The sequence below is a fragment of the Epinephelus fuscoguttatus genome, linkage group LG17 (genome assembly GCF_011397635.1).
Source record: "Epinephelus fuscoguttatus linkage group LG17, E.fuscoguttatus.final_Chr_v1".
Classification (NCBI taxonomy): Eukaryota; Metazoa; Chordata; class Actinopteri; order Perciformes; family Serranidae; genus Epinephelus; species Epinephelus fuscoguttatus.
Window position 1 is genome coordinate 15,941,779 of NC_064768.1, and position 24,041 is coordinate 15,965,819.

General features: G+C 39.0%; 2 protein-coding genes across 3 annotated transcripts; one reads left to right on the top strand and one right to left on the bottom strand.

Moving 5' to 3' along the window:
* Window positions 1–2: 2 nt before the first annotated feature.
* Window positions 3–8,118, top strand: ppt1 (palmitoyl-protein thioesterase 1 (ceroid-lipofuscinosis, neuronal 1, infantile)). Its single transcript, XM_049601514.1, has 10 exons — window positions 3–128; window positions 1,418–1,540; window positions 3,905–4,014; window positions 4,651–4,778; window positions 5,039–5,109; window positions 5,607–5,709; window positions 5,856–5,946; window positions 6,194–6,292; window positions 6,407–6,478; window positions 7,617–8,118. The coding sequence occupies exons 2-10, from the start codon at window positions 1,426–1,428 to the stop codon at window positions 7,737–7,739; spliced, it is 912 nt and encodes a 303-aa protein (XP_049457471.1). The 5' UTR covers window positions 3–128; window positions 1,418–1,425; the 3' UTR covers window positions 7,740–8,118.
* Window positions 8,119–23,889, bottom strand: cap1 (CAP, adenylate cyclase-associated protein 1 (yeast)). 2 transcript variants are annotated; one of them, XM_049601511.1, is made up of 13 exons: window positions 23,739–23,889; window positions 18,744–18,845; window positions 17,730–17,830; window positions 17,340–17,417; window positions 16,557–16,700; window positions 14,959–15,044; window positions 13,418–13,523; window positions 12,601–12,790; window positions 12,136–12,317; window positions 11,755–11,875; window positions 11,400–11,482; window positions 10,924–11,064; window positions 8,119–9,390 (listed from the first exon to the last, which is right to left on the bottom strand). In XM_049601511.1, exons 2-13 carry the CDS (start codon window positions 18,841–18,843, stop codon window positions 9,307–9,309), a joined length of 1,416 nt encoding a protein of 471 aa, XP_049457468.1. In that variant the 5' UTR covers window positions 18,844–18,845; window positions 23,739–23,889; the 3' UTR covers window positions 8,119–9,306. The 2 variants fall into 2 exon arrangements, with proteins under 2 accessions (XP_049457468.1, XP_049457469.1); XM_049601512.1 differs by having other exon boundaries at window positions 23,747–23,842.
* Window positions 23,890–24,041: the final 152 nt, after the last annotated feature.

Genomic DNA, 24,041 nt, shown 5'->3' on the forward strand with positions numbered 1-24,041 from the left:
AGGCGAGTCACAAGTTGGACACTTCCGCCCCCTAACGCCTTAGCCCCGCCTGTTAATTCTGATTGGCTGTTCACTCCAAACATAATCACATGACAAGCAGCTCCAAACAGAAGCAGGAAGAACAAACGGTGAGTAATGTCTTTGGCCGTTTATGCTCTTTTAAGATTTAATTAGGCTTATCACATCAAAACTATATAATTTTTTTAAAAAAAATATTAGGTTAACGTTAACCTGTCAGTCTGTTGCAAAATGTGTTAGCATATTGATTTATTCATGTAGCGTTGAACCTTGATAAGTTAGTTACCTTGTGCGAACAGACTTCCACCATGATTGATTGTAACGTCAAGTATCTTTATAATAGCGCAGTTTAAGGGCTGATTCATGGTTTCAGCCTTGTTGTTTTGCTGATGTATCCGAGACAGGCTTTGTGGCGTTATAATGAATTGAAAGCATTGTAGATAGCAGGAGATATAATTAATTTAGTGACTGTATTTCACGTGACTCTGATCTCCTGACTGTTGGTCTAACATTGTTTATTCTATTTTTGAATTTTTACTTTATATTTAGTTATATATACAGAAACTTATCTCATTATTATCTGTGTGAGGAGATCGATAAATCTGTGTAAATGTGTAATCTGTAAACATAAATCAACTTCCACAAATACAGAAAAAGATTTGTATTCCTTTAAAGATATTTCTCCAAATATAAATCAGATCTGCAAATACACAAACAAATTTCAAACAAACAAACAAAAAAGGCTGAAAGTTGTAAATGTTGTTAAAAAATGTTTTCTATTTATTTGTAACTTAATGGTTTTAAAGATATTCTTTTTATGTGTGGCATTTGTCTGTGTATTTGCAGATCCATTTTATATCTGCAAAATATTTTTGTTTGAATCAACAAATCTTTTTTTTTGTATTTGTAGATGTTTTATGTTTTCAGATTACACACAAACACATGGATCGTCGATCTGTTTACACAAATAATACTGAGACAAATACATCTCCATAGTTATATTATTATCATAAGGAGAGAATGATAAAAGTTGAATGTCTGACTCCAAAAATAACAGGTACCTATTTTTTTTGATAAATGCTTAGTTAAAAATAAGTATACAGAATTAAAGTTAAAATAGCAAAAATAATATATGCAGAGGCAGGTCAGAGATGAAAGATTTACAGGATCTTTTAATGATAACAATCTGTATAGATGTTTACAGTGAACAACAAAGAAAGTATTTCTAGTGTGACATTAGTTGTATTCCAAGTTTTGTGTTGAAAATTTGTCACAAGCCATACTTACTACCAACAGTTATGGGCTTAAGTTAATTTGTGATTGGTCTAGTTGCTCTACTGAGTCTTGCAGAGGTATGTCTTAATCAAATACAACAAAGTGAAGATGGTGTTTGTTTCAGGATCCAGGATGACATCAGCCTTCCTGTGTTTCCTCCTGGCTGGTCCAGTCCTGCTCGTTGCTGGCAGCTCAGTTTATGATGCCAACAATGGGACCGTACCAGTGGTGCTGTGGCATGGGATGGGTGAGTGACCGTGCTCCTCATTCTCACACTGAAAAGAAGAAAAGAAACCTTTAACATCCAGTTCCCCATTTTAATTTCCTCTAATGTGGTTTTAATGTCAATAAAATCATCTTATTCAGCTCTGTGTGACAGCATCACTTGCTTGTTACCGCTCTAAAGAAACTAAACTGAAGAAAAAAAACTCCTGATATTTTTTCAAAGATTTCTAACATTGTGAGCTTTCTCAGGGCCACAGACATATTTCAGAACAGAAAGTGAAAGGGAAACTACAGTAGAGCGTGATAAGACATTACACATCCACCCATGTTATTGCTTACACTTTAGTGAGAGTGAAAGTAAAAAAAAAAAATCCCCCACCACCACTTCTTCTAAACTTGAACATTAACACCTACGGTTGCTCAGCCTCAGAGTTACACTTACAACTGCAAAGTTGCTCATTTTAATTGCATAGTGCTTCAGAAAATACAGTCAGGGGAAGTGAAAAAACAGAACAAAAACACTTTCTCTTCTCCTTCAACAACAATGGCTCAGGTGCTTCTGAGGTCAGTAAATTCAATGAAAGGACAAAAAAAAATCAACAGCATCCATCGCAGCACTCTCCCATTTCTCTACCCTGTCTATGACAACCAAGCAGTGGTGGACACTTGAGTAAGAGTAGCAGTACCACAGTTTAAAAAATACTCTGTTACAAGTAAAAGTAACTGAGTATCATATAGAAAATGTACTGAAGTAGAAAAGTAAAAGTGCTCACTATGCAGCCAAAATGGGCTCTGTCATTGTTACAATATTACACATATAATATTGATATTGATTCAGTAACATGAAAGATGCATTTTAATGTAGAGTTGGATGTAGTAGTGCTATTTTTGACTGTTGGGTTGAATTTACTGATTGTATTGTAGTTTATATTATCAGTATAGGTTTTTAAAATCTTCTTCTTCTTCAAAACAACTGATAAATATGTTAACAACACTCAATATTTCTCACTTATTTTATTAAATATATATTGGAAAATGGTATTAAATTTAATTTTATCTGTTATTTTATTATCTTATAGATTTTATTTTTCTTCAGTTTTTTTTCCTTTTTAAACTATTTTCTTAATCTTTTTATGTCCTTTTAAGTTATGTTATTCCAGCTTTTATTTAATAATTTTATTAAATCGATTTATTTATTTTGGTAATTTATATAAAATAATAAATAATTAATGATTATATTAATGTTTATTATTTTCATATACTTTTTCATTTATTGATTTTTTTATTATACTATTATTTTTTAAGTAATTAATTATTATTTTCATATACTTTTTATTTATTAATAATTATATTATCATTATAGTTTTTTCAAATCTTCATCTGCAAAGCAACTTATAAATATGTTAACTACACTATTGACAATATTTTTCACTTATTTTATTAAATGTATATTGTAAAATGTTATTACATTTGAATTTATTTGTTATTCTATTATGTTACTGATTTTATTTGTCTTTAGGTTTTTTGTCCTTTTAATCCATTTTATTAATCTTTTTATGTCCTTTTAAGTTATTTTATTCCATCTTTTATTAAATCAGTTTAATTTTTTTGGTAATTTATAAAAATTAATAGGTAATTGATAATTAATTGTATTTTATTGTCATCATTTTTCTCTTGTTTGGTCTTTTTCATTTATTTTATGTACTTCCTCAATCTGTTTTTGAATTCTTATTACTCCTTATTATCATTCTTTTTACTCCTATTACTGCTTTAGCTTTATTTTATCACATTTTCATTATTATTATTGTCTCGTGACTTGGTCTCAAAATGTTAAATAGTTAAAATGTTTTTGTCTTATCTACACTACACTCTACACTAAGGTTTGATTGATGAATCAATTGATACAAGTGCCAAAATAAAACACTCAAGTAAAGTACAGTACTTGAGTAAATGCACTTAGTTACATTCCACTGCTCCACACCAGACCATTTGTCTCCCCTTTTTTTTAAACAAACATTGCTCTAATAGGAATAAAAGGGCATTTATGGGGGACTATTTTCAGTAGTTGATTAATACACATTTGTTGCTGTAGAGACGACAGCAAAATGATGTATGTGAGGCTCAAAATAAACCACAGTGCAGCTTCATGGTGATGAAGGAACATGCCATCCAGTGCAATATTGTGGTCCATTTTGTATATCTGTAGTGTATTTTTGGGCACCAGTGGAGCTCTATGGCACACAGGAATAATAAATATCATCTAAATATGAGACTATACTTGGTTTTAACAAACACTACATGCACTACATTTAGCACTGTAAAGTGAGTCAAGTTTAACTAAAATGTTTACATGATAAATGATAGTAAATGTTTGTGTGTCCGCCAGGCGACAGCTGCTGTAACCCGCTCAGCATGGGGGCCATAAAGAAGATGATTGAGGAGGAGATCTCTGGCGTTTACGTGCTCTCACTGATGATTGGAAAGAATGTCATTGAGGTACTTTCACAGTAACCAAATATCCAAAAGTGATTAAGTTGCTGGAGAGAATAGAACTCATCTTTTGACTTTTATTCTTTCTTCTATTGTAAAATGTCAGCTCTTCATTTTATATTTACTTTTTTATCCATATAATGTCATTTTTTTTATGTTTCTCTGGCTAAAAAGTAGCTACTTTAAGTTTGGTAACTCCAAACTTAACCAAAAAAAAATCTACTGCAATGGTAAAGTTACATAAATTAATTCACTGCCTTCAACAGAATAAACAAGTCCTCTTTTTGTTGCATAAACACACAATAAATGTGAAAATATGACACAATTAGCCCAAAGTGTCACATGTGAACCCAGCACTCACACAACAGGTTGGATTGATACATCCACATGACGTGTGAGGATTCCTATTCTGTGATATTTGCAGCGCTAGTGGCACAGGTTACATCAGAAAAGTGGCTCTTTTACAACTTCACTATGTCATTTTTCAGTTTTAATATTCATAGCAAACCAGCACGACTCTGCTTTGATCCGTCGTGACACCGTGACTTTATCTCTCAGCTCTTCTCCTCGTGGACGGAGCTCGTTTTCTTCTTTCTAATCCGACCGCTACGCTTTGACCTTTTCATGTTTCTCCTCCTGCAGGACACAGAAAATGGGTTTTTCATGGACGTGAATAAGCAGGTGTCCATGGTGTGCAGTCAGCTGGCTCAGGACCCAAAGTTGAAGGGAGGATACAATGCTATGGGCTTCTCCCAGGGGGCACAATTTCTGTATGTAACCACTGTTCTGGACACTGGATGGTTTTGTTATGTGAATGTGGTAGAAATTGGACAAATTCTGTGTTTCCCTTCCTGCCTGATTCTCCTGCAGAGTGAATGAAGCACCAATATCTGAGAGTAGTGTTATCTCAGCGTCTGGTTGAAGCCATGAGCTTCATTCTCTGTTTGAGCGTGTTGTCTGTGTAAAGTGTTTGTCTCCTGACGAAAATAAGGAAGCTGCTGTTGACTCTTCCTGGTTCCTGTGTTCTCAGGAGAGCTGTGGCTCAGCGCTGTCCCTCGCCACCAATGAAAAACCTGATCTCAATCGGGGGCCAGCACCAAGGTAACATTGTTATGAGCAACCCAAAACACCAGTCCAGCTCACTTCCTATGACAAAGCTGGCACTAGAAACATTTTCTGTTTCTTTCATTTCTGTACTAAACATACAAAGCTAATAAATGCTCAGTTGTAGACAGGGCGTCTTTTTAACTTAAGAAGCTTCTACTGAAGATTTTGAATCAAGCTTTGAATGTATGTCATCATACTTTATGGTAGGCTTGTCCAAAGTGCCATGACTAGCCCCTGGAACCAATTTTAAACTGCTTTTTTTACTCAGAATATCCTGTATGTGGCCCGTATATGTATCAGCTCTTTGTCAAAACCAGACAAGCTGTGTCCTGACCTTTTTTATTTATAGCTCCTCCATCATTTTTAGGCCCTGGAAGACAGTGTGAGTATGAATCACTGTTATCACTGTGTGTGTGTGTGTGTGTGTGTGTGTGTGTGTGTGTGTGTGTGTGTGTGTGTGTGTGTGTGTGTGTGTTCTCTTCAATCCCCAGGAGTGTACGGGTTGCCCCGGTGTCCGGGAGAGAGCTCCCACATCTGTGACATGATCCGCAAAGCTCTGAATGATGGAGCGTACTCCGATCTGGTTCAGAAACAGTACGTTCCCTCCCCTCTCTGCATGATTGTTTATCGCCCAGTGGTGCTGATGTGTTTAGTGGCCTTGATGTTAATGAGACTGTCTCCACCACTGCACAGACTGTTGTTCTGGAGCACTGACTGGATGTTGTGTTTGTGGTTATCAGCCTGGTGCAGGCCCAGTACTGGCACGACCCGTTAAACGATGACCTGTACAAGAAGTACAGCCTCTTCCTGGCCGACATCAATCAGGAGAGGGTCAGTATGTGGCTGCAGACCGGCCCCGGAGTTTGAAAGCAAATGCAAAGTTTGGATTAAAGGGATAGTTTGGATTTTTTTAAAGTGGGGTTGTACAAGTTTGGAGAAACAGGCAGGAGTACTGACATGGAAGCAAAGCAATGTACTGCTGTGGATGGGGGCAGCAGCAAAACATATTTAAGATGCCTATAATGTGAATCAAGTTGGCCATAATCGGCTCTCTCTGTATGTTTTGTCATCTGTAAAGGCTATAAATGAGACATACAGGAAGAATCTTCAGTTGCTGGAGAAGTTCGTCATGGTCAAGTTCCTGCAGGACACTGTAGTTGATCCTGTTGTTACAGAGGTAACGAACACACACTCTGTATGATACACTCTATATGTATCATACTCTCTGTTTCACTGAATATACTGTAATAAAGCCACGTCACAAACAGTCTTCTCTTAATTCTCGCTGTAGTGGTTCGGCTTCCTGAAAACCGGCCAGGCCAAAGAGACTGAAACTCTACAGGAGAGCGTTCTCTACAAAGAGGTAACTGTGCCCATTTGTCTTATCTGGAAGCGATACATATTCTAAGATAAATTAGTATTTCTTTGTAGTGTATGGCTCCTATTAGCCTTAGCCACAGTTAAAGGGACATTCCACTAATTTTAAACAAAGTCCACTTTCCTCGTTATGAGCACCAGCTTGTAAAAACAAGTGAGGTAGGTTATGACATGCAATTTAAGTCCTTCGTTGGACCTTTAGGCTCTCTAAAGTCTGAGAAAATTACCCTGAAGATAGCATTAGGGTGAGCTTGACTCACACTAAGGACAAAGGACATCTCAAACTCTGCTGCACTGATTTAGTTTGTAAATTGTCTAATAAACTGGTCGTAAAGATATAATATTTAACTTTTCCCATGTCAAAATGTCTGAAAGCATCTAGACCAGTGTTATATATTTTGTTGAGATGTGTACTTACTTGTATTATCTCGGACATTTCAAATAATGCTCAAACACAGAGAATCTGTCGTCTCAATCAAGGATTAGTCTGCAACATTTGGTCACCATCATTTGTCAGTGGCATCATATCCCCTTTGCGCATGTGCCAGGGAGGCTGTCATAATTTTTACAATACTATTTTTAGATCTTGGTTGATTTTGACCGTATGATTTAACCAGATGAATGATTGTAGTCATGAGACAGCTGCATCTGAAGTTACCAGACAAACAAATGTTCATGGCAGCTCAGCTCCAATTCCTGTTGTGCTGATCAGCACTAGAGAAACACTTATTTTTAAATGTAAAACTGCTTTAGTTAATGTTTTTCTGGTTTAAATCACTGGGTCCATTTGTTTTCGAGAGAAAGAGACCATACGATGAGCACTGAGAGAATCCTAAGCAGGAGAAACTGGCTGCAGTTAGGGTATTCTCAGTCTTTGTTATCGTCTTGAGACCCCTAGTGGCAGAAAATTACACATTGTAGGTTTAAATTCTGTTCATGCCTTAAAACTATTGTAATGTGTGCAGATTATTTTCAGTATTATTTTAAAGTTGCCAAATTAGTCATACATTTAATCCTTCTTCTCAAGAAGTTTAACAGATAATTAAGTCTTAAGATGCTGTAGTATTATTTTACACCAGTGACTGTCTGAGGATGTTAAATCGTATTACATCGTCCTCCTGCAGGATCGTCTGGGCCTGGCAGCGATGGACAAAGCTGGAAAGCTGGTGTTTCTGGCAACCCAGGGAGACCACCTGCAGTTCACCAGAGAGTGGTTCAACGCAAACCTGCTGCCTTATTTACGCTAAAACACCTCAAGTCAGTTGTTTCGGAGTAAATATATCAGACTCTAACTGCTGTTCTGTTTCCATAGCAATATAATGCAAGAGTAAAAGCTTAATAACTTGGGCAGGGCTGCAGAAAGCACATCATTCCTTTTGCACTGATCAGTTTTAACATATTGAGGTTTTGTAATGTTAATTTTAGCAGCTAATTTGTGTGTTCGCGTACAGCTACATTACCAACACTGTTATTTCCACTGTGAGTTATTCTGATGAGGTCAAATTGTTGTTAGAAATGTTGGATTGAGACTTTTTTTTTTTTAAGATAAATTCTTTCACTGAATACATAATTTAACTGCATCTGTACAGACTACATGTTTAATCAAATAAAGACAAACAAAACTAATTTATTGCAACATGTTTTAATGATGTCTCCAGTACTAATGAGCAAAATTCTGATTTTTGGACCCAAAAAAATCAAGAGGTAAAAAGAAAGAGACGATATAAAAGAAAATTCAGCGAACAGCATCAAGAGCTGAAGATAACCAAAGAGTACAGGTGTGAGCTCAGAGCCATGGTCGGGTTAATATTTCAAGACTATTCAGTAATTATTAATATCTACACAGATGATGACAGCAGATATTTCCAATCTAGAGACTGAGGCGGAGGTGAAGCATTCAATTGACGATGATGATGATGATGTCCTTCAGTCTCTCTCTTCCTCTTTGTATCGCTGTGCTCTTTATCGCAAACTTTTCTTACATGCCTCTTTTATATGGAATGTTATTTTAGTATTTGGGAATGTGCTATGTGTGGGGTTTAAGGAAAAGCACATGGAATGATCATTTTATTGTTCCAACATCAGCTAGATGGAGAGTTTCAGAGTTTCATGATGTGCACACAACTTGTTTTTTCTCCTATGAATGTGCTCTGAGAGTGCTGACTTCTTTTTCATATTATTATCCACTATGAATGTTATTATGATAGTCAACTAATGTCAGCGGAGGTGATATGGATGCCTTTATCCTCTGCTTGACAAGTGCTTCACCAGTGGGTTGCATATAATGGAACAGAAACCTATCAGGCCACAGCTTAAAAAACGCCAGCCACTCCCGACCAGAAGAGAAGGAGTAATAGCTGAAGCATCCTGATAGCTGAGCCTGATTGGCTGCAGCGCTTTTAATCCCATGTTAGCTAATCTGCGTGTTAAATTTATCTTAGCATTATCCAGATAGATACAAAATAATATACAGAGCATCCCAGCTATTGGCAAAACTCGTGAATGTGTTCGAAAAGTGCTCACTGGCTCACAGGAAGAAAGAAATCTGAACGACAAGCCGCTCCCTGCTGATTGGCTGGAGGATTTTGCTCCAGATAAAAGCGAGCAGTCCTCTCATTGGCTGATGGAAGGGACAGCTTAAGATGTGACTGGCTGTTAAGGGGGAGAGGGGGGGGCAAGGTCCAAAGGTCCAAATCTCAAGTCTACAGTGTGAGAGTTAGCTGGTGGGGTGGTCGATCAGTCAGGAAGGCATTTGCAAAAAAAGGAGGTGGGATGGTGACAAGGAGGGGCCGCCGTTTCACATGCTGGCCCTGTCTAGCCGGCGATCTCTGTTGCTGTGGTGACGAGCTTCTTGCCGTCCCAGACTGTCTTGAACTGCTCAGGAAGAGCAATCTCCACCTGAGAGAGGAGAGAGAAGTCGTGCTGAAATGTATATTTCATATGTTTGTGTGCAGAAAAGACTGGGGATCCTTTAGAAAATTATGATACCAACACCAGTACCAGTATCAGTATCCTTAAAGTGACACTGATACCAATAGAGTACTTTAACCTATTCAACACAGGTAATGTGAAGGGCTTTACTAGGGCTGTGAAAAGTGGAGTGTAGTAGCCATACTTTCATACTTACAAATGTATGTGAGCTCTGTCAAATACACTGTGGTCAATTTCACCACAACACAGACTGTATGTATGGATTGTAGCTGCTGCTGCTGCAGGAGTGTGAGCTCCACCAGGCTGCACACAAACTGACATGGCTAACTGTTAGCATTACACGGTTTAATAACAGAGTGGAGCCATTTTATTGTCAGGGTGAATTTGTCTGGACTATTTAACGGCTCAGTGTAAGATGTCAGCTGCTGCTGTGTTAGGTCATGTGAACTGAGCAGACACTGAATTGACCTGAAGGAGAACGGCTACGGAGACAGCAGCTACAGAGAGTTTGCTGATCTGGCGGGGAGTTATGAAGGTCTGGGATCAGAACCCCAGCACATAAAGGATTGAATTTTGGCATCATGTGACTGTAGATATTTCATTACTACTTGGTACTGGGTTATTTCGGTTGATATCTTAAAAGTATCGAGTACCGATATGTAGCCATAATGTGCTGAGAGGAAAGACTAGAAATAATTGTTTGTCTTCTTGTCAACAAAACCCATGAAAAGACTAACCTGTCCATAGGATTCAGACCCAAGCCAATTGGTTCTACAAACAGACAGTTGTGATTTTTTTTTTCAATTCCCTAACACTGGACACTGTAGTTGTCAGCAAATGTTGCTCAATCGGGAGCAAATAATGCATTTAGTGGGAACCAACTTTCAGCTGTGGATCTGGTGTCTGAGAGAGGATTTAACAAGCCCTGAGGATCAGCACTGGGCTGTGAGGCATTATTTATCATAGTGGTCATTTGTGCACTATAGCCACGTTTCCGACAAAAACTTTTGTTGTAATAACCTAAGAATCTAAATGTAACCTTTAAGGACATTTACCTAAACTCTAGATCTGTTTGGCATTTCCACCACACACAGTACTCAAATGTAAGCATGGTTGTTACCACATGGCATTGCTGTATTCATCTGAATCTCAATCATCCATAGAACGGGACTGCACACCATCATTGTAAGATCAAAAAAGAACAGGCTGGAGTGTTTAGAGTCTTTCAAGCTCCACCTTTTAGGATTTGATCAGTGTGCTGGGTGCCTCAACAGAGAGGGAAAGAAAAAAACAACAGAATGGGACACTTCTGTTGGTGCCGTCCATAACTGTTGATGATGGATACACAAAAATAACCGTTCTTATGAGTAACAAACTGAAACAAACTGACCTGGAATGCTTGGTGGAAACGAGGTTTCTGACTTGACAAACACTGGCCCGAAATATCACCAGACTTTTTCTTTAACCGTTAAAAAAATTCCCTCCTACAAAGATACTCACAAAGTCATCGTCTTTCGGTATCAGGACGTTCATCTCTGAGCTCTTGGCGCTGATGATCTCGCAGTCCAGAGAGTCCTTGCTCAGGTAGATATGGCAACCGTCCGTCTTGTTGATGGAGATAGTGGGGACCTTACCCAGGACCTGGACACAAACAGGCAACAAAGTGCATGTAATAGCTGCTGTATGAAAAGTTTAATTTATTTCTGCTGTATCTGATGGGACAAACGTTTCTGTGCTGAACTACCATCGAGATTTCCTTCAGCAAAAGGACTGAATCTAATTACAACAGTGATTGAAGAGAGACACCGCAGAAATGACTGTGTGATATGAACTGAAACAAAGCCACTGGGCGGGATCCAGATATCGAACATCACACTGCAGTCTGCTGAGCGAGTGTGCCACAGAAGAGTCATATGTCTGTTATAGTCTCTGTGAAAACAGCATTTTGTTAGTAAACTGCATGTTGTTTTACACACCTGGATCTTGACGTCCTTGCAGTTGATGATGTCCACAATGCCCACGACGTTGTCAAACACCAGGCCCGTTTTCTTACAGTTGTCTGATGGAGACCAACAAATGCTTATTTATTATTTAACACGATCTGTTCTACCCACCATCACACTGGCAACTTTTACTTATTGTTATTAATTATTGTAATTTTATTCATATCATAAGGTGCATTCCCATCCCTCTCCAAATTCAAAATATCATAAAAAAGGATTTTACACTCGGGGAAGGTGGAAAGTTGGTGTATCAAAAAAAAGTAAAGGAAACTAAGTACAATGGAAACAGATTCAGCAAATTAGTGATGTACCAATTTCAGGTTCTTACCTAAAGTGATGGAGTTAAGTTTGTTCTTGACTGTCAGGGTGCTATTGTTACACTTGAAAGCGTAAACCACTTGTTTCAGCTCAGTCTCTGCAATCTCCAGCTGTGCTTTCTCTTGGTACTCCTGCAGAACGAGAAGACAGAAGAGTGAAGAGGAAAGTAGAGATGGAGTTACTATAAAAGGCTAGCCACAGAAAAATAAAACAATTTAATAAAAAGTAAGTCTGGTTCAGTTGTTCTCTCTAGTTAATCTGGCCTGTTCCTTATCTCCACGTCTCATCTCCACATCTTTCCTTTAGTATGGATAACTCACAATAACTTAAAATAAAGTCAGCTCTTCCTCATTTCCTCCAGTAATGTTTTTATTGAGAGTGAACAACTTACCACTTTCCACTTCTTGTCTTCCAGCTCACACACAGGAGGGTGTGTTTGGGTTGTGGGGGCAGACGCAGGACCTCGGGGGCTCGGGGAACAGAAAGGTTTTGGCCCAGAACGTACTGAAGGACCTGTTCCCCTCAGGTTAGGATTCTTGTGGGTCTTCTGGTCGTCGCTCACATGCTTCAGGCCTGGAGAGTTGAAGGAAAGAGGGGAGATGCATTGTAAGTCCTACAGCAGTTTGTAATTGATGATTTTTACAGTGGTGAAGAGTAACTATGTACATTTTCCCCAAGTACTGTACTACTGTTCAATCTGAGGCACTTGTACTTACTTTGTACTTCTATGTCACTAAAGCTCAGACAGAAATATTTTTACTTTTTACTCTAACTACAATTCTTGACATATATAGTTACCTTAAAGAAGACTGAACTGAAAAATAAGAATTGTTATAGATTGCTGATCACGACCTACCTTTGGTGATGTCCGATCCCTTGTTAAGTGAGGCGAACAAAGCGTTACGAGCGTCAGAACCACCATCACCGCCGCCACCAGAGGGAGCACTGCAGTCCATGGGGGGAGGAGGTGGTCCAGGGGGAGGTGGGGGAGGACATCCACCAGCAGGAGCCCTGGGGGAAGCTGCAGAGGCGCAAGCCACAGGACCCTGTGGAGGACAGAAAATTAAAAATACTGTAACTGAAGCCATCTAGTGTCGTGACCAGCGAGGACAGATGAGGAGTACATGAGAGAAAGAGCAGGAGCTTAAAGTTAAATAAAAATAAAGTATTTACTTTTACACCCACTTGAAAAGTTTTTGTTACATTTATACCAAGTCATACAACTGTATGTCTTAAAAACACTCTAAGTTGGGTAACAGTAGATCTTGGATGTCTGTAGTACAGAGTCAGAAGTTAGAAACCTTCTGACATGTTCTGGAGTGATTTTAAGGATGATTTTGAAATGATATCTAGGTGCTGCAGTGGTTAACTTAATCTGTAAATATATGAAACTGTTGTAAGTTTTATGTGTTAATTGCGGCTGGAGAAAATGTAAAAATGTTAGTAAAGGAATAATATATCTGGCAGTGAATCCTTGTCTCTGACTGGCTCTTCCTGCCAAGAACATACATGTGATTCATCATTTTAGCACTTGCTCTTAAAAAGCTGCTCCTACACTTCACTGTAGGTGGAAGTAAGTTGTTTGATAAATAATCACACTGACTCAGCTAAGAACTTTTTTTCGTACATTGGCTCTTTAGAGGATTCTCAAGTGTTATTCTTATAAGACTCACGGTCTTGCTCCAGGTCACCCCGGTGGTGTGGTGCTGTTTGATGTAGTTCTGGAGTTCAGTCCAGATGCTGAGGTAGGCCTTCACCCAGTCCACATGTGTCTTGTCCCTGTGAGGAAGAAACAGGCATTTTATATTTCTTTTCTACACCCTCTGGCAATTTATTGTTCCTTTTCACTGGTCACTGCGTCCCACAGGAAGAAACCAGACAATGCATGAGACCCAGAATGGAAACAAAACCAGAGATTATAACATTTAAAATAGAACATTTTCTAACCCACAGTAACCACTAAGTCCAAATCTCACATCAGAGATAAACGGCATGGTGCTGCAACATGTGTACTTTGGTTTAATTAAAAGGCATACATTTTGAGGGGTTGTGTTATTCTACAGTATTGTTGTTTGCTAATAAAAACATTTTTCCAAAACACTTTACATGTTTTAATCCTGAGGGGTTTGGCTGAGCGAGGTCCTAGCTATGTACTTTTTGTGACATAAATGGGTAAATTACAGACCTACATAAATGCTCACAATAATAGCCTCCAAATCTGAGACAAGGCTTGACAAAGTACTGGGAAAACAAACAAACAGGCGAGTATCTGAATCCCAAAATTAAATTACAAATCCCCTAGGATTTTCTCCAGCAGCTGTGTTTTAATGCGCGATTTTTATTTTGCGCCACCAGGTGATATTTTGCATGTCTGCTGGCACGAGAAGTGTGCATATTTGTATACAGTTGCAAAACTTAGCAGTAATTAAATGAGCACTACAGACTCTGGAGTTTCCCCAGCGATGTCCAGTTCTTTCGCTTTGCTGCTGTAATCCACACTTTGCACTGGTCTGTTTCTTTAGGGAAGCAGTAAACTTTATTTCTGACATTAAGTTTGTACCTTGTTGAAGGGAAACACCTACCACTCAGCAGCAAGCTCCTATAACTGATTCAGCCATTTCAGTTCAGGAAGGCTAGAGGTCAGCGTTTCATATGCTGTTTTTGTGAAGTAGTGGCAGCACGGGAAGTCTAAGTGGAACAATGATTTGTTTCCTAGGGACCGTAACCTGCCTTGAGATGGTCTAGAGAGTAAATACTGCCTTGTATTTGTATACAGGATTCAACAGAGCTTACTGACAAATTCAAATATAAGCTGTTTCAGCATAAACAGGCTGATTTTGGTCTTCTGCCTTCGAACTTGACTGTAACTCTGCTCATAAGCACAAAAGCTTTGATTCCAGGTTTAAATACAGGAAGTCTGGCAGCAGCATGCGTCAGCATGTCGTGTGGTAGCGCTGACTCAGTAAAACTGAACTCTATTTAAAAAAAAAAAAAAAAAAAAAGAGCCTGGAGGAAGGAAAGGTGGGAGACAGATGGGTTGAGCAAACGGGCTGGCTGCATATGAAAGTTCATCAGACCCTTTTAGTTATCAGGCATCAAAACATTTCAAAAACAATTGACACAGTTAAAAAAAAAAAGCAAAAATAGAGATTGTTGCAACTAAAGTTACTGTGTGTACAGTTTTACTGCAAAACTGATGAAGCGCTTTACTCACTTTTCCTTGTAATCCTTTAGCACACGGTTGGTGTAGAACATGGCGGCATCCTGCATTTCTTTAACATAGGGGCATGGCTTAGGAGCCTGGGACACAAACAAGAAAAATAAACACAATTTAATCTATGTCTAATCTGAGATTAAATGAGTCATCTGACATTTTGAGAAATATGCATGTTTGTGTTCTTACTGAGTTAGAGTAGCTTTGAACTGAGACTGGAAGCAGCTGTTCCGCAGGTACTCTTACGATACTAGTAGTGGACTTTTGTGCCAAATTTGAAGAAATTCAATCAAGGCGTTCTTGACAAAAATGGGACAGACGGACACACCTACAGCCTATAAACATAATGCCTCAAGCAATGGCTATTGCTGGCATGGAGGCATAAAAAACGTGCATGCAGGCTGAAATTCAATTGTGCAGTTTTGCTGAGAGACGCAGTGACTTAAACCAACGGTAAAAAAAGTATAAAGTAATTTGTTGAGTTATAAGTAAAGGAAAAAGTACGCTAGCTGCCAGGCTAATTTATGCAATGTGAAAGTGCTGAAGCCAATAATGTGTGACCAGCGAAAAAAAAAACAATAGTTTTGTCTGTGAAACTTGACAGTTATTACTGAGCTGAATATGATACTTTTGTTATATGGGCATATTATATTGTCTCATATCAATCACAGACCCCTGAATTTAATCACATCGAAATCGTGTTGTGGCCATCTTTGGACAATGACACAATACTTGCAGATATCATAAAAAACTGATATAATATGTTTTAATATTGTTTAAAAAGGAGGAGGAGACCGCTGCAGAGAATTCAGCTGCTGGTAAAAACCTCCTGAACGATGAACACTGAAGGAATCCTAACCAGGAGTTCACGCTTGCCTGACTGCATTCTGTAATCCTCACCACTAGATACCACTAAATCTTCCACACTGTTCCTTTAAAGTATCAAAATTTGCCTGTACACTTTGGATTTTGTCAGAAGTAAACATAAAGATATAGAGTGTTAAGCAGTGAGCTTTGGCAGCGCTGGTATGCAGTTTCCTGTTAATACTGGATGGAGCCAGGAGAGCTGGTTCCCTCCGTTTGCAGTCTTTATACTAAGCTAACAGGCTACTTTAGCTCCATTGTTAGCGTACAAACATGACTGCGGTGTTGATCTTCAACTAAATCTCAGCCAGAATGTGAATGAGTGTGTTTCATACATACTACAGTGGCAAATGGGTAGTAAAAGTAATAAATTCAGTTCACAGTCTAAGCTGATGATGAGATATTCAAGATATTGGAGTGGGCATACAAAAAAGAGTGCATCTTTTATGTGTATATGAAAAACCCTGATGTGTTATTCATTAGAATCAGAACAAACAAAGGGTTAATCGTCTAAACTGTAACAGTGAAGCTCTGTTGCTGGTGGAGCTGTGTCAGCCAAGAAACTGTCGCTCACCAGACAGCGATGACAGTATCAAAGAGCTGGTTGTTTCCGGCCATTATACACTCATTTATCTGCCCACACACACACACACACACACACACACACAAACACATACAAACACACTCTGTAACAGACAAACAACAGTCCAAATGAGCTCCCTGCCCATTCTCACCATGGCAATCCATCCAAGGGCAGGCACGCTCTCGCTCACAGCAGAAAGGTGGTTGAACAGCGGCGAGGTGCGGTTCTGCTCACGAAACGACTGCACCTGCTGGATTTCTTTGGACACCGGGGCCAGGATATTCTGCAAATCTTTCTGAACAGGGAAGATGACACAAAGTTTCACAGTTACAAAAAGCAAATAAAATATATAAAATATGGTACATTTTTAGTGAGTTAAAGTTTTAGATTTTAAGATTCAGGCGAGTTTTCTTTTAATCTGGTGACTTTTGTGTACACCAACAAAATAACAATTTTGCCAATAGCTGATACCAATATCAATTTCTTTTTATAGTCATTTTATGTTTTTGTTGTTTTTTAAAGTAAATTTAAAGTCCTAAAAAAGGTCCTTAAAGGCCTAAATCCAGATGCACCTGATCATGTACAATACATGCATTTAGTGTTGCGGTGGAAGAAGTTGAAAACCTCCACCACATATATCTACGACAGGGCTCCTGATAAGTCTTTTTCTAAAGTATAAATAGATGGAATATTCAACAGTAAGTCTGTAAGGAATTTTGAATCTAAATATTTAATGATCTGACAATATAATGGGGCAGGAAAGAAGGAAAAGCCATGACAAAGAACCTGCACAGGTGAGTGAAGGAGTTGCAGGGATGTAAGACAAGAGGCGAACATAATGAATTATTCAAACTGTTGAAATTGATTAATCAATGCTGTTTAGTTGACAGTGAAAATTAAGTGACCGTGCAATTACGAAATGTGTTTAACTCACGTCTGAGGGCTTCTGGCAGCTGCAGGCTGTTACGAGGAATTGTCTCTGAGTGTTGAATGCCACCTTCATCATCTCTGCCTGTAGAGGACGAGAGAGAGAAGCTGGTTAAATATACCTGGACAGAAATGGAGAACAAACATCATCCTGGTGTTTCTGAATGCTTTTGACCTTCAAACTGACAACTACATATCTAACAAAACGACAACGTATGCTAAACTCAAGACATATTCAAATCTCGTCAAGGTTTGCCATTTTGATATCATACCACAACTTGTAAACATGTACAATCACAGTCTGATTCTTTTGGTGTCATAGTGAAATAACTTGATGTACAGAACTCTATTCAACTTTCTCATTTTATACCATTTTTGCATGTTAACTGTAACGTACATGTTTCTGGACATCGCCCCCAATCTTCTGGCTGAAGGAGAGGTATTCAGCCACGGGACCTTTGACGATCTCGTCAAAGGCCTCGACGTATGCCGAAACAGCTACAGAGAGGGAAAACACAAGGCACGAAAATGCATTTTAACATTTTTAAAGATCATGAGCTGGAAAACAAAACTCCACAAAACAAAAATTACACAAAGAAACGGTGCTAAATATCACCAAAATTCAAGAGTTATGACTTTTGAATGGTGTACTTCTGTTAGACGATATATTGTCCCAGAAATAATTGCTATAAAACAATATTATTGTAATTTCAAGACCATTTTATACCACCGATAATATAATAGCATAACAATGCAAACACACCCTTTTAAAAAGAGCAATGAACTTTGAATTCTTAAGAAAATTCAGACACTGGAAATTGAATGGGGAAAAAAATCATATTAAAATATACTTAATAAATAGAACAAAAATAAAAAGAACAGATAATAGAATTGACTCTCAGGCTCTGTTACCAAAAAAATGCACTTAAAAAAATAAGCATTTAGAAAGGGGGTATAGAGAGTCATTTTTTAACAGGCAATACTCTGCCAAACTAGTTTTTTCAATGGTTCGGACCTTTGTTAACAGAGTACAAATGAACAATATATTAGGTATAAGCAGCCAGCGGGAAAAACACCTAGAAGGAAGGGTGGTACATTGCAAACTCATTACACCTTGAAGCCAGACAGGAGGTCAGGGGTTAATGGATTTGCCATCTTTGTTTGTTTGAGAAGCTGCACTGACTGGCTGTGAGGTTTGCATGAACAAGTTGATCTGATATCTTAACTAAGAGTTGTGAAAGAAAAAGCCCAAAAGATCCCTTTAGGCTCAGCTTTGTTTCTATGTTTGATTTATCTGACTAACACATACTTTAAGTAGAATCAGTTATCGCACTCAGACACCATCAACAGACCTCTTATGCATGATAAGTGGAATTAATCTACAGTGTCTAAATGATACTTGATCATTTACCTCCTCCAGCAGAACCTCCGCTGCCTCCAGGTCCCGACATGGACTCCAGGCGACCCACCGCCACCTCCAGCCGCTGCACCAGACTCGCCAACTCAGCCATACCTGTGAAGGAGGGTGCAGCTTGTGAGCAGGAACTTCATTCTCCATCAATTCAAAAGCTCTTCATTTTTGTGTTTGTCCCAGTGTTTATAATATTTCAGTCATCCAGATAGTGGTACTTTCTGCTCTAGTAGTCTTCTAATTGGGGACTGAATTACTCCAGGGACACAAGGTGAAGGCAATTACTGCAATTCAAAAATTAGCCGCTTTGGTAGGAAAACAAACAGCAGTGCTCTGGATCCTCCACGTTTGTCCTTTGTTGATTTGGTCCCATGAAGCTTGGTAGATGTATGTTATAAGCACATCTCTCTGCAATCAGATGTCAGGCTTATACCCCTAAAAAGTTAGATCTTGGGAAAGGATCACTACAGAGAAAGACCTTTTCTTAAAAAGAGTAAGATCCGTTTTAACGAGAAACAGTCATTTAGTGTGTATAGATTCAGCATATTCTCACATCTAACCGGGTGAATTAAGGATTCATTTCAACCCAACCACAGCTGGTGATTGTTGGAACAGTGGAAAGACAAATCAAGATGATGAGTTTTATTTTATCTTTATCTTTTATATTGACTTTGAATTACATGTTTTATGATGATAAATTGCTGTTTGTTTAAACAGAGTCTGGTGGGTTTGCAATAGCAATTTCAGGGTTGTTTTAGGTTAAACAAAAAGGATCTTACTCTTCAACAAAATGTCAATATCTGTAGGGTCCTTTCCATAATGCTGTCAGATACTTACTAACAATCTGAGCCTGTCAGTGGCAAAAACAAGTACTATTAATGGATGAAAACTGACAGTGCAAACATGCCCTGGACATTTACATTGCCTCCTCACCACTGTCATCAGCAGAGCTCTCACTACACTGGACCAATTTCAAAAGCTGCTGTTCCCACTCTTCATTTAAACACTAAATCGTGAGAAAATAGGGTCCAGGTTGAAAAATACCAAACTTAATCTTTAAGAAACTATACCCACTTGGAGCTAGAAGTCCACACAAGTATTTTGTGCACACCAGCTTATGATTAAAGTAATTTCTTGCACAGACCAAGTCCTCCAGAATGTTAATTAATATTCCCAAATATGTAAACATGTAAATTTGCCATCTTTAGGAAATTTATTAAGCCCTTTTGGCTCTGTAATAAAAGTCACTGAATTCTACCTTTCATGGCGGTGTAAAGGAAAAGATGTGGTGTCTTGGTGAGCAGGTCAGGACTTGCTGAGTAAAGGTATGTTGATCATTACAAAACACTGCTGACTCTGTGGAGTGCAGACTTGCCCTGTTATCCCAACTATGTCACTTGCACACACTTTTGTGTTTCACAAAAAAATAAAATAAAAAAATCAACTTTTAAAGGGCAGCAGCTACAGTCTAAACTCAGGAAACACAAAAGATGGTGCTTATTCTGATAAACAGTAGGGAATGGATAACTGATTATCCTAACTTACCCCCCTTAAGCACATGATTAACCAACTTCAATCCAAGTCTAGCATAATGTCACATTTACGCACACACACACACACACACACACACACACCTAATGAGAAAAGCTAACATTACATAAGATGGCTGTAACCTGACGCTGCCTTCACCTGTGTGCCTGAGAGCTCCTCCAGCCTCAGGTACTTACACCTGGCTGACACTGAATGGAGGAACACAGACCACTCTCACTAATGAGTCCACGCAAGATAAACCTGCAACTACAGTGTCACTTTCACTACACAGGGACTGAACTAAATCTTTAGATATCTAGTGACTGAGGGAGCGGAGCGCTTAACGTTTTTGGCTCAGATAGACAAATCGAGGGGCACATTTGAATGCACTTTCACTGGTTGTAACAATGGAGGGAAATGAGCTGCAGAAATGGGGTGTAATCTAATTTGGATACATAAGGGTTTTCTGTTACCAAAATGTCTGGTCAAATTCTTAATCTTGTTTTGTTACTCTTCAATCAGTTTGTTCTTGATTTTATCAGGAAAAAAAAATCCCGATTTTATTTGTGCATTAAAGTAAAAAAGTATCGTTTCTCAGGTAATATCCTGGCCCCAGTTTCCAAAACATTTAATGATACCAGGCTTCATTCAAATCATTCAAGTTCAAACCTTATGGAGATGCGATCTTTGATCCTTTTTAAAAATTATTTATGGCAGGTTGGAAAAGTTATTGGCATAGCATCATGTTTTTTTTATGACTCGAACTTCCTACTGATGACAACCTTAATCATGTTGTTGTAAGGATTAAAATGGTACCTTAGAGCACCATTGGGTGAGGCAGATTAAGATATCAGCCCTTAGACTGTTAAGTGAAGTCATATCAACAGGGCAGACCAAAATGCCTCAGGATAGCTGTAAAAGTCCTACTCTTACTGGTCACACTTAAAAATGTCTCAGCTTCCCTTTTTCTGCCTCACACATTCAGGCAGAGTTGTAAATTAATTTCTGCACAAGGCGTGCAGATAAAATTAGATCATAGCAGGACACACAGCCTTACTATCCTTGACCTAAATGCCAACATGTTCAGGGCCTCGGCAGCTCTTACATTCTACCTGTAGGCACCAAGGTTCAACTGCTCAACTTCCTGGTCTCAGCCGAGAGATGACTCACCAGCAATACAGGAAGGGAGTGGCCTCTAAAGGTGTATGTGAGAGTAAAAACAAGCACCTTGAGGTTTCAGCTGCATACAAAATCTACTGTAGATGAAACCTGTTTATAATAACACTAACAAGCTTAATCTTCTGCTATATCAGAAAAACATTTCCTGAAGTACACTTAAGTAAAGTGACCACATATGTTCAAGCCAAGTGCTGACCACCAAGGAAACTCCACTGTCAAGGAAGCAGGAACAACTTTCCAGAGACGTGAGAGCAGATATAGCAATGACTCAAGCCGGGGAATTATGCCTTTCATAACATTTTCCTTAGATCTAAGCACTATAAAAGGCAAAACTGGGACTTAACCACAACTCCAGAGGTGGAGGAACCAGACTCTATAGCAGTGTTTTGGACTGGAATTTAAGAAAATGTGCTAGATATGCATAAGCTAGGATCCTTGGAGTTAAAAGGATAAGCCTGGGGATACTTTATATTTTTCTTACTATCAAAAAATCCCATAAAAACACCAAAACCACCAATAAACAGATCCTACTATCAGGTATTTTCTGTGTATCACAACCAACAGCTGATAATAGTTCCTAATAAGTACGCTATTATGTTAGTTTGGGTAACGTCTGCTATAAATTACAGTGCCCAGCCACTATAGGAAATTACTGAGCCTGTTTTTAATTAAAAATGAAACCATATATTTGTAACTTGTTTGTTGGCAACAAGAGAATATCACCAGCCTTATCCTTTTAACTAAATAGCCGACATGTATGACTCATACACTGGAATAAAGGCCACAAGCTCAACATAAATTTTCATTTTAGAAAGGAATAAAGATGTGAGGTAAAACAATGTGTTTGTTTTGCAGAGAGGCATTATGTAAATCATACTTATGTACATAATTGTCCTGTTTATTCTTTCTTTATTTGTCTTGCTTTGTGATCCTTGTCTCTAGCCGCTATGTCTATTTCTGTGCAAGTATATTGAGAGCAATGCAAAAAGCCTGCAGTCAAATACCGTGTATGCATGCACATACAGATGTCTTAAAAGACATCTGAGCCACTTGTCTATAAAAAGATACATTTACATTGTATTTGCTCTGCATTATAGCAATTGCTGGTCTCCATCAATATGTAAAACTGTATTCACAGATCTACTTTTGTGGACATATGGCACAAATGTTCTGCATGCAGCACCATCAGCAATGCAGGGGCAGTGAAGTAGGTTAGGCCTGTGTGAGGATTTCTCTGCCTGGGGGCATGACGCTCAGACATAAAGGAAGAAGTGTGTGTGGCTTTTTCTATCTCTTTGAATGGAATAAACCAAAAACACATCGTATATTTGTCGCAGAGGCAGGTAAGTAGGCCACAGCAATGGCGGTGAGCTCTAACAGTCCTGGACAGCCCTACTTCGGTGGGCTCAAGGTTCCAACAAATCAAGTTCAAGCCGCTGTTGTTAATGCGATCACCGGGGTTCTCAATCAGACGGGCAGGGATGCTAGTTCGGCTAACGCTAGCTAGCTAGCTAGTAGAACCGGTTGGTGTTACGTGGAATTCTGTGCCCCCTACAAGTTGAGTCCCCCCAACCGACAACCCGTGAACTACAAGTGAAGCCTCGATTGAATACGAGAGGCTGAGAAGACATTTTGACAGCTTGAGTTTCCATTTATTTCCTAAATGATGTTAACATGTTGTAAACGGTTGTTTCTTCGATGAGGCATCAGTCTGCGGGGCTTACAAAATGTGCCAAAACACCATGAGACAGCTAGCGACTGTAACTGCTGACAAACTGTGTCTGCTCGACAACATTAAGGCTGAGTTTGAGTTAAACGTGTACAGAGATTAGTTAATAAGTGAGTCAGACTGGTGTCTATTATTTCCCCTCCCAGTTGTGAAGTGTCTGCAGTCTTGTTTCGGCATTTCCTGGATTTTTTTCTCCCTCACATACCCCTCCCTGCGTTAGCTAATGCTGCTAGAAGAAAAAGAAGTTTCTACATTTCCGCGAGCCGACGTCTCTCAGCACAAAAAGAAGAAGTTAACGAAAGGTTGAAACAGTTACAGCTATGTGTCAGGCAACGGTTCAGCGTCAGATTTTGCGGCTAACAGCGTAGCAACATCAGCTAGCCGGGTATATTAACATCACACCGATTTCAATAAATAAATAATTACCGAATGACTCGATGCCGCGGCGAAGAGGGAAGCGGCGATTGTCTCTTTCGCTTATTGTTATCTTTACGCTATGGCGAAAACGTTAAATACGCAACAAAACCCGCACACCCCAACAACTGCAGGCAGCTTACCTGCTAACCTGGTCAAGCAGTGATTTGGTCCTTTATGTCGCCGTGGGTGTGTGCAGTGTGCAGGCTTACAGAGCAGACTGGGCTTCGTCCTATTCTTCCTGTATGTCGGTGAATTTACCCAGCTGTCACCGCGCCGCGTTTCCGCCCTTGTTCGCGCAACTAATTCCTTTCCCATATAAGGAGTGTGAGAGGCAGAGGGCAGCAATATAACGAGGGGGGAAAAAAAGATGAAACAACTGCTTCCCTTCCTCTCATGGTAGATGTGCAGGCTATGCAGGCAGAGATATGTCATCCTTGTATTCA